This window comes from Lichenostomus cassidix, chromosome 1, assembly GCF_008360975.1.
Source record: "Lichenostomus cassidix isolate B80296 chromosome 1, HeHo_3.0, whole genome shotgun sequence".
Lineage (NCBI taxonomy): Eukaryota > Metazoa > Chordata > Aves > Passeriformes > Meliphagidae > Lichenostomus > Lichenostomus cassidix.
This window is the reverse complement of record NC_139479.1, coordinates 12587425-12604237: the sequence shown is the minus strand read 5'-3', so window position 1 is coordinate 12604237 and position 16813 is coordinate 12587425. Positions and strand designations below refer to the sequence as shown.

At 38.7% G+C, this 16813-nt stretch overlaps 1 protein-coding gene across 6 annotated transcripts in view; it reads left to right on the top strand.

Moving 5' to 3' along the window:
* POLA1 (DNA polymerase alpha 1, catalytic subunit) overlaps positions 1-16813 on the top strand; it is a 183029-nt gene that overhangs the window by 2785 nt on the left and 163431 nt on the right. For 3 of the 6 annotated variants that reach the window (XM_085050127.1, XM_085050094.1, XM_085050118.1), the window contains exons 4-13: positions 414-494; positions 1259-1374; positions 1627-1689; positions 3127-3225; positions 4115-4310; positions 4518-4707; positions 5592-5770; positions 9207-9319; positions 9782-9898; positions 16686-16760. In XM_085050127.1, the coding sequence (XP_084906253.1) occupies positions 414-494; positions 1259-1374; positions 1627-1689; positions 3127-3225; positions 4115-4310; positions 4518-4707; positions 5592-5770; positions 9207-9319; positions 9782-9898; positions 16686-16760 (1229 nt within the window). The remainder of the gene's footprint in view (positions 1-413; positions 495-1258; positions 1375-1626; positions 1690-3126; positions 3226-4114; positions 4311-4517; positions 4708-5591; positions 5771-9206; positions 9320-9781; positions 9899-16685; positions 16761-16813) is intronic. The other 3 variants (XM_085050135.1, XM_085050113.1, XM_085050105.1) reach the window with 3 other exon arrangements.

Genomic DNA, 16813 nt, shown 5'->3' with positions numbered 1-16813 from the left:
TATTGTTAGTTGTTGTATGTTGACATTCTAAAGATTTGTTTTAGGAGACAAGACAAAGGCAGTCTTTCTATGGAAATTATTCTTTGCATTGTTCTCATAGTAGTTTGTTAGGATGGTAATGAAAATATTTTTCAGTGAAGACCTGGTCTTGAAATTTTATTTCCAGTTGTTAGTGTTCCAGTTTTACAAAAAAAGGACTGTTACTGATAATTTCTAATTAAACACATAACAATATATTTAGTCTAATGGGAGATACAGCTGAGAGTGCTGTAGTTTTTAACACTTGCTTTTGTAACTTTTGCTCTATATTAAAGGGGGAAAAGTATTTAAATACGTAAAAAAATTTGGTTATTTAGGAATATCAGTGGAACAGAATTTAAACTGCAGTTTTTTGACTCTTTGTTTTTCTACAGATGGGATAGGTTATGTAGAAGATGGAGGGGAAATCTTTGATGAAGATCTGGATGATGATGCTCTTAGTACCAATAAGAAAGGTAACATGCACGTGACCACTGTAGAATGTCTTCCAGGGTCTTTTAAAGGTACCTAAAGTGGGCAACTTCCTGTCATCAGTATGTGGTAAATATGGCCAAATGACATGTTACTTGAAGCTCTGTCATTCTACACCTGTGGATTTTGTTCAGCCCCGTGGTGGAGAGGATGGAGGTTCACAAATTGAGGTCACACCAGTGTTAACTGCTTCAGCACTACAGGGGCACTTCTGCTCTCTGTCTTCTGTGGAATGTGGGTTCACTTCTAGAGCAAATGCATCTGGGAGGGGTCTTGGTTTTCAAAGCTGGTGCCTAAAAGGTGTGTAGTGGTCTCTCTTGTCCACTAAAATACTTGCATACTTATAAGAATCTGGGATCAGATGATTTTCCCAACTTTTTTATGGAACCTGGTGGCAAACTGAGGAGTCTGATATTGAGAATCCGAGCCTTGTGCCAAACTTCTGAACACTCATTCTTTTTTCCTGGAGATGCTTCCCTGTAAAGTATCTTTGTCCTTTTTTCTGGAGTATGTGTAAGGGATCTCTGAAATGACCAGAAAAGACAGGGTGCTGAGAGGGTTTTTCATTTTTTGTATGTGCAAGACAGCTGCTACAAAGCTGAAACATGATTAGGCTTCATTTCAGCCAGCAGTGTAAAGGTGGAAAAAGTAGACTACCTTGGCTATCTATCCCTGCTAATAACTGGACCTGTAAACATTGAACTTTTCAGATGTAAAATTCACAATTTATAATTTTTTGTCTCTGTAGGAAGAGGTGGCAAAACATCTACGATTGATAAAAAGAACGTGAAAAAATCTGTGGTGTCAAAGCCAAACACAATTAAGTCTATGTTTATAGCCAGTGCTGGGAAGAAAAACACAGATGTAAGTTTTTGCATTTTGGAATTTTAATATTTCTGAATTCTTCGTAGTGTTTTAGTGGGAGTGGAGTAAACCAAGGGCTCATTTTAGTTTCTTGTGTCTAGCAAGACTAACATCTGTTAAAATCTCTTGGGTATGGAGCATTTCTGAAAATGTTGTGTGTGTTTTGTGGAAACTTCCTAGTCATTTGCTGCTGTTCTCCTGACTGGGTTTGCACATATAACTGAGAACTGTTTGGCAAATCTTACCTTACAGAAAACTGTGGACCTGTCCAAGGATGATTTACTTGGGGATATTCTTCAAGATATTAGTGCTGAAGTAAGTATGGTAATAAAATCTGTTGGAAACAACCTTATTCCATTAATTTTTCTTGTGGAACATACCAAGAAGATACAGTTTTTTGTGAAACTAAACAATCAACGACTGATTTCATCCGTAGCACATCTCATTGATATATTCCACATGTGTGTGCAGTCTGGCTGTTGTCTCCACCATGCAGATGTTGCATGCCTGTATTGCTTGATAAGGCAATGCCACTATGACCTGATTAGAGATGGTCTATATTAAGATGACGTGGAGCCTGTGCTAATGCAACCTTCAAGGTTTTAGTCACCTTGGGGTGAAAGAGGACTTGGCTGCCTCTGCATGATGTGTGCTGTATATCTGTCACCCCACCTCAGCCAGGGTAGGACATCTCCATCTGGCATGTTTGGGTTTGGGGAATGAGCTGAGGGAGCAATGTTTGAGCAGGTGATGTAACCTGAAATTCTGTCTGCCTCCTGCTTCCCACAGTTGGCTACAGACAGCCAGGTTAACACTCCTTTGAGGCAGGAATGCAGCATGGCTGCTGTGACAGAGTTGGACTGTCTCAAATACCTAATGCCCTTTTAGCAAGATTTCTTAAAACTAAAATAATTGCTCACATGTAAATGTTGCAACTACTGTAGTGGTGACATTCTGAGGTGCAATATGTTGAGCCATAATAAGCTTAATGTGTCTTTTCAGGGCAGCAAAGGGTATAGGATGTCCCAAAGTAAAGTTATTCTCTTAGTTTTGTGCTCTTATTATTTTACTCCTCCCTATGACATCTTGAAGCTGTAAAACCCCCCATGGCTATAAACCCCTTCAAAATCATTAAACAAATGCATTTTAATGGTGTCAAATTCTGTGTAACATTGATTAGGAGGAATAATACTAATAATTATACTGTGGCTTCTATATACTTAAATAGTAGTCAGCTATTGTTTTTTGTTGTTGTTGTTTGTGTTTTAAAATTTCTTTTGTTATTAGCTGTCAATGAGGTTATATAATATATATGTACATGTAAGTAAGTTAAAATGTGTTTTTCTCCAGTGTAACATAACTGAAAGAGCACATTTGCATTTCTTGAGGCATGTATGCTTAATACTACTGCTTTAGCAGACATGAAAAACAGCACAAGTTATTCTGGTACTTGTGCATTAAAGGCATGGTTAGCTATTGGAATTCCCAGTATTTGAAACTGTTTCACTTATTGATGGCAGTTTTTCTCAGACTATTTGCCCCCCAAAAATCTCATGTCTGTCTTCATGGGCTGATTGCTCACATAACATTATTTTATGGGGCTGAGTTTTGTATCAGGAGGTGTGTTTTCTTGGCAAACAAAAAATATCAGTGCCCCTCTTTCTCCCTGATGGAAAATGTTACTGACCAAGGCAAAAGAAAACATTAAAGAACTCTTCCTTTTGTCATTTTCTCTGTTCTTTCAATATTCAGACAGTTCAGCTAAGTCCACCACCAATTATAATGCTGAAAAGGAAAAGGCCTGCTGGAGTACCACTCAATCCTTTCTCTGTGCAGTCCCAAACTTCCAAGGTAAAGGAGAAAAGAAAAATGTTCTTATTAATAAGCACTGATCTGTGGTTTTATTGATTTGAGTACTGCTGACTTTTATTTATCCTCCTGGAAATTAACTTTTGTCTTAGCTTCCATAGCAGTGTTACAGTGTAACTTCATGCATTTTTCCACATCACCTTTCATGTTAACACATAAACAATACAATAGGTTTTGTATCTTTAGTATAGTAGAAGTTTGTAGCTGTTACATCTGACATGTGAAACTGTTGTTGCAATGTTAGGTGCATCACATGAAGGTGAGTTTCTGCTTTGTTTCTTTTCCAAAGAGTAGACAAGACCCTTGTGGCAAGGAGAGGAGGATGGGAGGTGAAATAAGTAGTAATGTGGAAAAGGATAAGCAACCAATCATTTGTAGAAATGGAAAACAGGTGGAAAATTGAAGCTGTGGATAAAAGTTTGCCCTAGTGGAAGATTTTGGAGCAGGGGGATGGGCTGTTAAGGATGGAAGGCTAGCATTTTGTTATGAGTTCTGGTAAATGGGAAGGACCTTATAGCTGGAAATAACCATGAGATATTTGGTAATGGTCTGTAGAGGGAAAATGGAGTAGTGTAGATACATCTGATTTGTGAGAGTTGATTTGTGTGATAGTGACATCAACTCTTACATTGAAAATAATCACCAGTGCTACTGATCTTAACAGTTGTGTTCAAAACTAGAAGCAACTGGAAAAAAAGGGGAAATGTAGTAAGAGAGGATCATGTTGCAAAGGACGTGGAACTTTTCCACTTTTCCTCTAGTGCTGATTACTAGTTCTGCAAATAGCAAGTGAGTGCAAGGTTTTGAGTTTTTTCTTCTTCTTTGTTCTTAAAAGATTTTTTTTTTAACCCATCGTGGAAATGTTTTTCAGGTAATCACCCCTGTAACAAAAAAACCTCCTGCTCATGTCAGAAAGGAAATTCTTCCTCCATCTTCATTTCATCCTAAACATCCCAATTGTACAGCAAAATCTGTCAGAGTCTCTGAAAATGAGGACACCAAGTATATGCAAAAACCTGTGGAAAATGAGGGAATAGTGAAGGCAGTAGGAGAGAAAGCTACTGAAGGTATCAAAAGTAAATCAAAACCCAGTTCTGGAAACTCTTTAAATATGGCATAGTAGTGTTCAAACACTTGTTAAGTTATACTAGCTTAGCTTAAATGTGATACTTTATTTGTATATTAGTACTGTATTATGTTCATGCTTGTAGTGTGCTATCTCTGCATACTGCTGTAGTATGCAAGCATGTCATTTTAATGATTCAAGCCTTTAGTTCTATCTGCAGCACTTCCAGATGATGATCAGGGAATGGTGGATTTTGATGAGGAGGACTTTGATGAACCTATGGAAGCAGAGCATGTGGAAACTATACCTGAGACAGCTGAAAGTTTGAAAAGAGATAGTGGAATTGAAAGGAAAAATACAGAGCAGCTGGAATCAGAGAAGAAAGAGACACCTGTCTTGTAAGAATCTCTTTTTCTTTTTTTTTTTTCTTCCACTAAGAAAGCTTTCAATGTCTGTGAACCTTAGATTTATCTGCATATTTGTCTTTGCAAAGGGATAACTGTGATACAGACAGAATGGCGATAGTGCTATGAAATGTTTTTTTTGTAGTTAAATGAAGAATAGTAACATGCTGATAGCTACTTAATTGAGAGATATTTGATGTTTTTTGGATCTAGCATGTGACAATGTATTTCAGCACATTGAGGTGACTCAGGGTGGGTGTGGAATAGTGAACTTGGATGTCAGTAAGCAAAAACAAGGAATTGCTAAAGATGCTTATTCCAAGTGAATGTACCGGTATTTCATAATGTCAGTTGTAGGTAAAAATTTTGTTGCTATATCTGTGGAATTAGGAAAAAAGGTGGGGTTTTCCCTGGTTGGATTTTTTTTTTCTTAATTGTTTGGAAAATCTTGAATCATGTGTTTCCATAACAAAATATTTCAAACTGTAAAATGTTTGGATGATGAGAAAGACCTAAACATCTAATAACTGAAAGATAGTTTTGTTGAAATAATGTTGTTCCCACTGAGCAACTTGCATAGATGGATGGATATACTTGTTATGTAAAGACTTGAATGACCAAGGCTAGAATACCAGGTGACTGATTTTTAAAGCCTGTGTGTGGTGTATCAAAAACCATCCTTATCTGTGGGTTTCTATCTTTGTCACTCCATCCTTCTTTTCAGAAGAAACATGAGGAAACCACAACTGTTGGGAATGTTGCTTGGTATTGGAAAGCAAAACAAAAGGTGTGAGAAACAGGCCTGGAAAAAAGCAAAATGGTGGTTATAGTAAAAGCACAATTTTATTTTTTTTTTAATTCTTCTGCAAAACCTGCAGAAGTTCTTCTCTCCCAGGTCTCTCATGTTGGGACAGAATTGATGAGGATGAAGCTGATCTAGTAGCCGCAGAAGTTCAGCTGGACCCCAATCTCCTTCCACTTGTGACTGGGGAAAGTGGTGATCAAGTCTTAAGATTTTATTGGCTGGATGCTTATGAAGATCAGTTCAGTCAGCCAGGTAACTAACTATTTAGCTAAAGGCAGAAAATACCAATCTGATTCTTTTTGTTCAGCTGGGATTTTCAGACTTCACTAAATTTTGTCTAAATACCCTGTGTCTCTGTGCTCTAAGACATTCACCTCTTGTTTTTCTGTACCTCTGTCTGCAGAGCAGGGCACTGTGACTGGGAGAAGAATGTCATCTCTTGGCCTAGTATAGAAGTGGGGAAGTAAAAAGGACCTATTAGTACTGTTCAGTGTTGGTGACCCATTGTCCTTAAAATTTGATGCACTGCAGGAGCAAGCTGATGTTAATTTCTTGCTCAGTGATGCAACAACTGAGCATGCTTCCTTGTTTTTGGAAAAGTAACTTAAAATTCATGTGGATGATTAAAAAGCCTGTACAATAGCAGTTGCATCATTTTATACAAAGGAAAGGTATGTCTGTCAAGGGAGGAAGGTGACCTGAAAAATATGAGGTCTATCTTGTATTTCTTATTCCCTAATTCAAACTGTCTAAATCTTGAAGAGTGTCTTTGAATTAAGATTGCCAAAATACTCTGTGTAGTTGACGCGTGAATCCTGGTTCTCATAGTCTTCAAATTGCATCATTCTGATCTCAGCTCTGACAAAAGAATTTGTGTTCACATCTGTTCTGAGCATTTCTCATCCGCCCCCTCATTTCAGCAGCAGCTTTAGGATCTTGGGTTTCTAATTTGTGCTTCATGTGTGTTTACCAGAAGGTTCTTCCATATGTTGTTGGAGGTTTTTTGGGCTGATGCTGTAAGCATTGAGTCAGATATATTTCTTTGTTAACACCTTTTGTTGTGAGTTGGGATGCTGAACTTAAATATGAGACTGTGAAGGGCTGAACAGCTTGGTGATGGGAGTGGTAATAATCATAGATATCTTGATGAAATCAATGGCTCTAATATAAAATTGCTACTTTTAAAGAACCCGCTATTGTTATTTTTCCTTTTTTTTTTGTCTTATAAGTCAGTGATTGCTGAATGGAACATAATTATGAAAGGATTTCTGTTCCTCGCATGCAAGGAGTGTTCTTTTCTCATTATGACTTTTTCAGGATTGAATAATAAAGACTGCACCTGTTTTCAATTAGTAATGTAGAACGGAAAATTTTGATATTGCTTTTTGTTTAACGTGTTCATGATCTTTGTTTATGCCTCATTTGCTGTGATGTCAAATGCATTGCCTGAAGAGTAAATACTATAGCATAATCATAAGACTCTTTCAAACTTAATGATTTTTTGGAGGCTTACTTTTCATAATTCTCTTTTATGGTCTTAGGCAGAGAACTTGAGAATTGTGATCCTATTAACATTTAAAAGAAATAATGAATAAAACCTGCCGTTTTCTTTTCGCCCTCTGCCAGACATTTTTCCTGTGTCTTGACTTTGCTTACCTTTTGGTTCCTTTGTTAGCATGATCTTTTCTTTTCACAGACTTTATTAGTTTTTTTTCCAAATTTTTCTTTCTTTATTCTTTCCATAGTCTGGCTTGCAGGGGATAGGGCCTGATATCTCTCCTTTGCTTTTTTTTTTGTTTTTGTTTTTGCGTGTAATGTCTCTGAAAACTCTGAAGTTAGTCCTGCTTTTACTGTGTGTGGAGGTGGTGGTGTGTGTTAGTGTTTGACTGGATGATCTGAAAAGGTTCCTTCTATTCTAAATTAATCTGATTATGTGAAGTCTGGTCATTAAGACCACTTACTTGTCTGTGCTAGCGTCGATTGAAGTTTGTTTTTGCAATCCAGGCAGCTTTTTAACCTGTCTTTGACTGGCTCATATATCCTTCTGTCTACCTCATCTGCTTATGTGTACTCCTCTGACAGGTTAACTACTCCATGCTCTTAATATTGCCAGCTGTTCAAGCAACCAGGTACTGTTTTGTGGTCTCTCTCATAGTTTAATCTTTCTGTATGATACAAACCAGTCTGAGGGTTTTGTGGTTTTTTTTCCTTTAATCCCTTAACAAAAATGTAAAAGATTGCTGGGGACAAGAACTTTATCTTCCCTGTCACTTACATCTGCAATTGGAGCTCTTTCTAGATACTTCTATTCAAACTGTCTATATCTTCAAGATTGCTCTGTATTAAAATTTCGTGAGATACTTTGTGTAGCTAAAACTTGTATCCTTGCTCTCATCATCTTCAATACCACAGCATTCTCTGTCCTTGACAAAAGTAGTTTTGTTCACATCTATTCCAAGCACTCAGAAAATGATTTTTCATAGCCTGTCACATTGACTCTGTCATCCATCTTAGTGCATCTTCACTGATTTATCTTTGATCTAATGGAGTAAGAAAGGCGCCTTTATGCCTGATAGATCTCCTGGCAAAGATAAATTATAACTCTTAACCAAGGACTTGTTTGTGCATTGCCAGGCCAAGGAGAAATGCAGATTCCAAAATCTTCTATGCATGAAACTCTGTTTCTGAGACAGTCTCAGCGCTGATATTTCTGTTTTCATCGATATTAGTGTGCCGTAGGAAGTGTCTTCCATGTAATCAAATTCCAAATTATTTTGAGCTTGAAGGGAGCCTGGTGAAACCAGGTTTCTGAGCTGTACTTTCAAGTTTTTTGTACTTGTAATTCACAAACTATATGTGGCAGTCAGGTGGCTTGGTACTATGTTATTTTAAAGTTTGACCTAATTTGATTAGCAGTTTTCAGCATTTTGTGCCATTGCTAAGTTGTCTGGGCTCAGAGATGTGCATGTGCAGCAATGACATGGTCCACAGTGAAGTCAATTGCCACTAGTCCTGCTCTGTATAATCTGAGTGTCTCCCTTAGTTACAACTGCTGTCTTGGCATCCAGTATTTCTTGCAATGTCATGTATCTTTTGGTGTCCTCAGTTGTTAAAAATAGTCACCTGAAAACTTTTTACAGCTGATCAGCTTCTAGTTGTTGTCTTCAGAGTATATTTCTACAGGTTTTATTAGTAGTAGAGTCTTGATCTCATGATACTGAAATGTAGAGAAAAGGAGTTAATTGTACTGGTCTTGCTGAGGAGTGAAAAATTGTAGATAGCACAGTTACAGGATTGATTGACAGCATAGGCATTCTGATAATCTTCAGCTTTCACTGACATCTCTCTCCTTCCTCCCTATCTCCAGGGATTATCAAACTAATATAGGCAGAAATAGAACATCAGAACAGAATTTTGAGACTGGCTGTGTAATGCCATTTTGAATTTTACATACCAGGTGTTACTATAGCAATGGAGGTAGAGACATGAAGAACGATACAGGTGTCTGTAATGCTGGTGTTTAAAACAATTTATACTGTGCTGATACGTTGAGAAGATTTGTTGTTCAAGGACCTAAACCACAAATGGTTGTGTTTCAATGCAAGAATACGTTATAAGCTGCTTTAAGCAATGTTAGGAATGATTAATGTAAAAATTGTATATTGAGTTCTTTGCCCTTCTCCCTTAGGTGTGGTATTTTTGTTTGGCAAAGTTTGGATTGAATCTGCAACCACCTATGTCAGCTGTTGTGTGACAGTGAAAAATATTGAGAGAACTATTTATCTGCTGCCACGTGAAACAGTAAGTGTGACTTTTAAGCATGTCAAACATAAGTACCTTTCATTCTGCATATGGCAGGTTGTGAGTTCTAGCAGTGTGTTTATGGAAGCTGTTGGAAGCCAGTGTTGTCTGATGTAGGTGGTAAGGTTAAAAACAATGTGTATGCAATATGTGACGTGTGAGCTGCAGAGCAGAGCACTGGGGCTTCCCCTGACCCTAACTAACAACTGTAGACAAATTTTTACCCTTAGACTTGCTGTTTAACAAATCAAGTGATCTTGAAGTATTACTAGAAAACTTAGAGCTTTTTAAACATTCTGTTTCAAGTAATATTTTCTAAATTTGGGATTTCTTGGCTGATTACATTACCATTTCGCCTAAAAAAAGAGATACATGGTTCATAATAACAAAATAAAATTCAACTTACTATCATGCTTGCTGGCATTTTTTGTTAATTTGTAAAACCTCACTTCTGTGTTTGAGGAAATCGACCTATCTACTGGCAAAGAGACGGAGACTCCAGTAACTTTAATGAGTGTTTTCAAGGAATTTAATGACAGCATTTCACCAAAGTACAAGATCATGAAGTTCAAATCCAAGGTTTGTTTACAAGCATCCTATTTGGTAGTTTTCTGTTGTTCTCATTTGTGAGGTGGGAAGGCTGTTGTAACATTGTCCAGTGTGGGAGGTTATGCTGAAATGCAAATATATAACTCCTGATGTGTGTAAATGTACCTGCTTGTAAAAGCCATCCCAAATACCTATATTCCTTTAAGAGTGGTAAATCTGCAACGTGGTTGTTCCACCAGAAGTATAAACAATTAATTTTGAATTTAATTCATTAGCTTCTTTAAAACTGGGTTGAATGTCAGACTAGCTTGCAGAGCTGCTTTTGAGAATGCAGAACAGCTAGAGGTTCTGGTACCTAAAGCCTGGGTGTCAGCTCATGCTGTCAGAGTTTAAAATGAAAGATTGGTGGTGTCTAGCAGATAAATCAGTGCTCTGGGATTAGACTGTCTCTGCATTTGACCAGATGTCTTATTGAACCTAATCTCTTGGCATGTCTCATCCTTCTTACACTTGCAGATTTATCTTTCTAGAGTGCATGCTGTTCAAAGCATGGATTGTCAGTGTGGCTGTGCAGCAGGTAACAAGTGAGGACTGTCATTCAGTCTTGAGAGCTGTTTTGTGCTTAGAGTTATGGGCAATAGCCTTAACAGTGTTATTTTGCTGTGCTCTGTTTGCTCAACAAATCTTTAAAATGACATTGGAAAAAGAAAATATTGCTATAATAAAAGCTTCACATATAAATTAATATAATACTTGTCATGAGTCTGCAGGAAAAGAGCTGATACTGCTGATGGTGTTGCAGATTTGGACTGAGCTAGTTTGCTAGTATGAGAGCTTTATTGTCCACTTACACAGAGCATTTGTCTTTAACAGGAGAGAGCAGAGGTGGGAAGCTTGGGTGGGGAAATGTGGCAAACATTCAAGTTAGGGGAAAAATCTGTTCTGAAACTTCTGAAAAATCTGAAGTGCTCAGAAACGTTTATGTTTCTTGAAGTAACATGTCATTAGTCTGGCAAAGCTGATTTTCATTAGTTGTAACTTTTCCCAGCCTGGCAGTCTTGTGATTTTACAGGATTCATTCCTGAATAGTTAATCAGCAAGTGAGATGGCAAGTAAAAATGCAGGAAGAATGGAATGTAACAGTATGTAAATGAGGGAAAATAAAAACAAGTTTATATGGTAATTCAGGTTGGAAAGATCCTCGGGAGGTCATCTCATCCACAGCTAGCTAGAAAGTTCAAGTTGTTAAAGTGAAAATGTGAGCAGTGTTTCTCAAATAGCAAAGTCATGCAAGACATGACATCTTTTCAGCAACTTGTAGCTTAGTGTGTTATTTACAGAGTTCAGGGAAAATGGATGTGACATTAGTACTTTGTAAAACCTTTTTTCCCTTCTTTTTGTACTCGCTTAATTTCTCAAATCTCTGATGTAAATGTAGGTTTTTCAGTTTTCTCTGTTACTTCTCTTGTGTAGTTGATTATAACATAATTACATGTGGAATCAGAAAGGAAGGAATTTAACAATAGGTGAAAAACAAGTTGCTGATAGTGCTCTGTACAAAGATGCTTTCAGGAATGAGGGAGAGAACTCAAAGGAAAACAATTCTTCCTTAAAAGAAAGGATGCAAACACTTGTACTCTAGAAATAGGAGGGAGAAAGGTCTCCAAAAAGATGCAGAGCTGCTAACAGAATTTTGGGAAACCTCCATCTTCTATGGTGTGTGAAGTAAGAATAATGTGAATGAGGTAATAATGTAGTTTAACTTTCAAAGATGGCTTTTAAAAATCTAAGTAAAACCTATCAAATTTTTACTGATACTAGACAGAACTCAGGGCAAAAGACCCAACAGTCTTGGCTGTATACATGGCTACAGTACATGTGGGCTGCTTGGATTAACACAAGAGTAGGGAAGTAGGAGCACTAAGACATTGTTAAGATTTTTTTCCTTGAGTATTATAGCACTTGGTCACCCTCATGAGGAAGGAGTAAGTCAAGTGACAACAGGTGCAGAAGATGGCAATTAGAAGGATGAGACAAAAGGAGAATCAGTTATACCTGAGATAACTATGAAATAGCTTTAATTTTTTTTAGCAAGTGAAGAATAATGGTAAGACCTGTTTGCTCTCTAAAAACATTAAAAGGTAATGAGCAGCAAGAGAGCTATTTAAAGGACAGTTTTAGCAGAAGAGCAAATTTGCAAATTTTAATTCATGAATAAATTAGGCAGGATAGTTGGGGGTGCAAGGAAGCTCTGAAATAACCTACCAGAATTGTTTTTGAACTGTAAGGATTCAAATTTTGTTGAATTGTTCAGTAAACTGAATTTTATTAAGAGGATAAAAGCTATCCAGCTTTATTTTGCTTATGTGATTTTCTGCTAATTTTGATAGTTACTGCATTCTGGGAGGGTTTAATGAGAACTGGAGATAGTAGGAGGGTATAGCAGTAGCAATATGGGGGTAAGAGAAAAGACAGGATAGTAGAGCAAGCTTGTTAGTGGCATCTTTGGAGGATTATTCAAAGAAAGTATTACAGTGCCTCAGATATTCCAGATTACACAAAATTGTCTCTAAACAAGTGGCACCAAATCTGGCTGGGCTTACACCTCTGCAGCAGGGAGACTTTGTGCTCTGTGTAAGTAATAGGGTTGTCCCATTACTGCACCCTCCTCTTCTTCTGTTCTTCCCTGAGATACCTGACTTTGCCTGGTTATATACCTTAGTTTGTTTTTCATAAGGAGTCCTCAACCTCCTTTTCACTGTACTCATACCACTGGAGACAACATGTTGTTACACAGCCCTTGCACCTGTGTTTCCATAGGGGTGTGCAGGGCTCTTGAACTGAAATGGTTTGTGGCACTCACCTACACGAAAGCTCCAAAAAAGTGACCTCTACACGGTGTGACTCTATGTGGTAAAGAGCTAATGCGCTTTAGAAGATCTCCCCTGCTCTGTGATGTGCAGCCAGTGGTTCAGCACTGAGTTAAGGGCGTGTTTTGAAAGATTTCAAACAAACTAATGGCCATGTTGCTCAGGTGAGACTTGGGAGCAATGCATTCAGAGAAACACCAAGTCTCCATGTTTGCATAGTACTGTGAAACTGAAAACCACTCTTCTTCCATCATTAGCTGGAAATCAGAAAGGTTACTGACATCTCTGCCATGCACCCAGAGTTCTTTTATTCAGAATACCCATTTTTGTGATGATGTGGAGAGAGCCAGTATTTGTACACTGAGACAGGTTGTTCTCTGTGCATCTTGGCCTTGCCAGCACCCAACTTTGTCCCTGTGAACACACTTAAGCCATATCATTTCCTGCTGCACCTGCTGCTAATTGTAGCTTCAATGGGTTGCACTGCTGCCAAGTTAGCAAGTCTTCACAAATCAATTTGAAAGCAGCCTTACTCCACTTAGGAACTTAGCAGCTAATCACTGCTGCTCATTTCTGCTCTCTGAAGGGCCACTTGAAGGGCAGATTACTCTGCAGCAAAGCATTCATTCACTGAGTTATGACCAGACGCTCCTGTAATTGAGCTGAGCTCTGTGGAATAACGCAGATGAATCACTACAGCAGACTATTTTTATATGATGTTCATCTTGCGTTTGCAACAAGAACTTGTTTAAAGCCTGAGAGGTTTTTTTTTTTGGTTTTTTTTTTTTTATTAAAAAGAGGAGGGGGTGATACACCAGTGATACATGCTAAAAGCAGTGCATTGCCATCTATTATGTTACAGCTCTGATCTACTCGTGTGAGGTGCTGCTGTGGCTCAGCAGTTCAGATCCACATTTGCATGCTAATTTGCAATGCTGATCTGGCTTCATAGTGGTGCTCTTGTACCAAGTTATGTTACACTTCTGTTTCCATGAAACTATTGATGCCACAGTAGTTTCTGGATTTGTCTGCTTCCTATTTATAGCAGAGGCCCCTCTCCTCTCCTACCCAGGCATTGCAGCCTTACAACTGCAGTAGTACATGAAATAACAAGCTTAACTGCTTTTTGTAGCACCCTGAGGGAACTATTGCTGATGCTATTAATTTAAGGAAAAAAACCAGCCATCCAACCCCAAAACCAAATAACTTCAAATTTGCCTAACTGTGCATGTAATTTGTTAGTTTGTAAATTCTATTCCCATTTATGGTGATTTTGTTTTTTCGTATTAAACTTTCTGTAATGGCATATTACGCTGAGTCTTGTGTATAAAGTGGTGAAAATAGTGCATTGTCCAGTGAAAAATGTGATTTATAATTTAAGGTGCCTCTAGAAATTCCTGTAGCAATGTGCTAGCAAACTTACGGCATAACAACAATAGTATCTAACAGTGGTGCAGATGGTTTGTAAAGTACTATAGGGCAGAACAAACATACTACAGGGTAGAGCATGGCTTTTCAGAAGGTCCCAGAGCACTGTTGCAAAGGACATTGTAATTATTTGGAAAATGAAGGTAATTATTCTTAGAAACTGACAACCTGTGCGTGTTGCAGAAAATTGTTATTGTTCTTGAAGAAAGCAGAAGTGATACTGAACTTTCAATAAAGTTGTACTGAACTTCAGATTTTTTAAACTGTCTTCGTTAGAGATACAGAAACAAACGACTACTTTCTAGTAAAACCAAAGTCACTTAAAATGAAAAATATGGTAGTGTCACAGAAATGATCAGCTGTAAGCATGTAATAAAAGCTGGCAGATGGTTGGGAAATCATCTCTCTTGGGTTCCTCTCTGAAGTGCTGGTACACAAAAGTGTGCAATGTGAAAGGAGGAGCTGTGTGCAGTTACAGGCATGCAATCTGGCTGGGATCACAGACATGTGGTGGGATGGGATGTGGTTAAGACAGGCTGGGATACCAGGGAGAGGAAAGCCCTTTTGTGTATCAGAGCAATGGGAATACATGGAGCCCTGCCTGAAGGTGGGCAAAGAGCTGGTCAGGATTAGAGGATGGACTAATGGAAGAGACATCATGGTGCAGAAAGGGAAGCCAAAGCCCACCTGGGGCTAGATCTGGTGAGGGACACATAGACCAGTAGAAAAGGCTTCTATAGATATGGGCAGACTAGGAGAAAAGTGCTGCTGAAAGGGACAGGAGATGTGGTGACAGAGGTAATGGAAAAAGCTGCGATACTGCCTGTATTCCTCATGTTGGTCTGACTGCTAAGTCTAGCCTTCAGCAATCTTTGATGCCCAAGAGACCAGAAGGAAAGCCTGAAGCAAAGAAGACTTGTCCTCAGTGGAGGAGGATCTGGTTAGGGCACATTTAAGCAGATTGGACAGAGAAAGGCTCGTGGGATCTGATGGGATGCACACCTGAGTGTGGAGGGAGCTGGCCAATGTCAGAAGGTGCTTGGGAGTGTTTGGTGTGGATTCACAGAGGGGAAATGATGCTTCACCAAGCTGGTAGCTGTCTGGGGAGAGGTGGATTCATTTGGTGGACTAGAGGAGAGCAGTGACTGTTGCTTATCTTGACTTCAGTAAGCTATCAACACTGCCTGCCATAGCATCCTCACAGAGAAACTGATGAAGTATGAGCTAGTGAAGTTGGCAGCAGGGGGAACTGAAAATCAGCTGCCCTGCTGGGCTCAAAGTGTTGTGATCACTGGCACAAAAGCCAGGTGGAGGCCAGTCCCTAGTGGTGCACCCCAAGGGTGGATCCTGGATGCAATCTTGCTTGGCATCTGTTTTAATGATTTGGATGATGGCATGGAGCACACACTCAGCAAGTCTACAGACAGTACAAAACCAGAAGAGGTTGATACACCAGATGGATGTGCTGTCAAAAGAATTTCAACAGGCCAGATATATCTTATGACCTATGGGAATCCCATAAAATTTTAAAAAAGGAAATGGTCCTGTATGAAGACTGGAATAACGTCAGGTACCCTTGGGAAAAGGAGTGCCACGGGCACTACCAGCAAGTGTCAGGAGTTGGTCCCTTCCCCTTTGCCCTGGTGAGCACCTGTGGAGTGCTGTGCTCAGCTGAGCTTCCCTGTGTGAATGTGTGCTAGTGGAACAAATCCAGAACAGGAACACACAGATAATTACAGGACTTGGAGTATCTGTCATGTGAGGAGAGGCTGAGAAACCTAGGACTGCTCAGCCTGCAGAAGAGAAGGTTCAGGGTGAGGGATTGGCGGTGCAAATCTTTTAATTGTTTAAAAACATTTGATGAGCATCAGTAAAGATGACTCTGGCCGACTTATTGGTACTCAGTGGAGGACAACAGCAATAGATAACATTTTGTTTCGTTTGAAACAAATGAAATTTATCAGAACATAACCCACTGCTTTACTGTAGGGAGATCAAGAACAGGTTGCCTAGGGAAGCTGTGGAGTCTCCATCCTTGGGGATATTCAAAATTGGCTGGAGAGAGCCCTGAGCAACCCACCGTAATTGACTCAACTCTGACCAGGCAGCTGGACTAGAAATCCTTGGAGATCCCTTTCCATCTCAGCCATTTTGGGATTTTGCAGTGGTCTACAGCCACCAGTTCTCATGAGTGTGTGTGAAAGTTGTGAATTCAAAGAGTATTTCTGAGATTGCTTAACTGCCAGGTGGTTTTTTGGTAGTGGTTAAGTGTACTTGCAAGTCAGTTCTGTAGAAACTCTTCATGCTCAGAAAACATACAGAGATTAAAAGCAGATACTAAAATATTCTTACTGTCTTCAGCTGGCTGTAATGTGTTGCAGAATTGGTAATATATGATCAAGTCCATGATATTTGAAATGTATGTTTTGGCTGGCCTTTTTTTTCTTTAGCTTTCTTATTGGACAGAATGAATATTCAGTTGGGAGATACTGAAAATGTAATACCTTTGTTTTATATAGAAAGTGGAAAAATACTACGCTTTTGAGATTCCGGATGTACCAGCAAAATCTGAATACCTAGAAGTTAAATATTCAGTGAGTATAATTATTCTGACAAAATACCATGACTTGCTTTTTTATCTAATTAA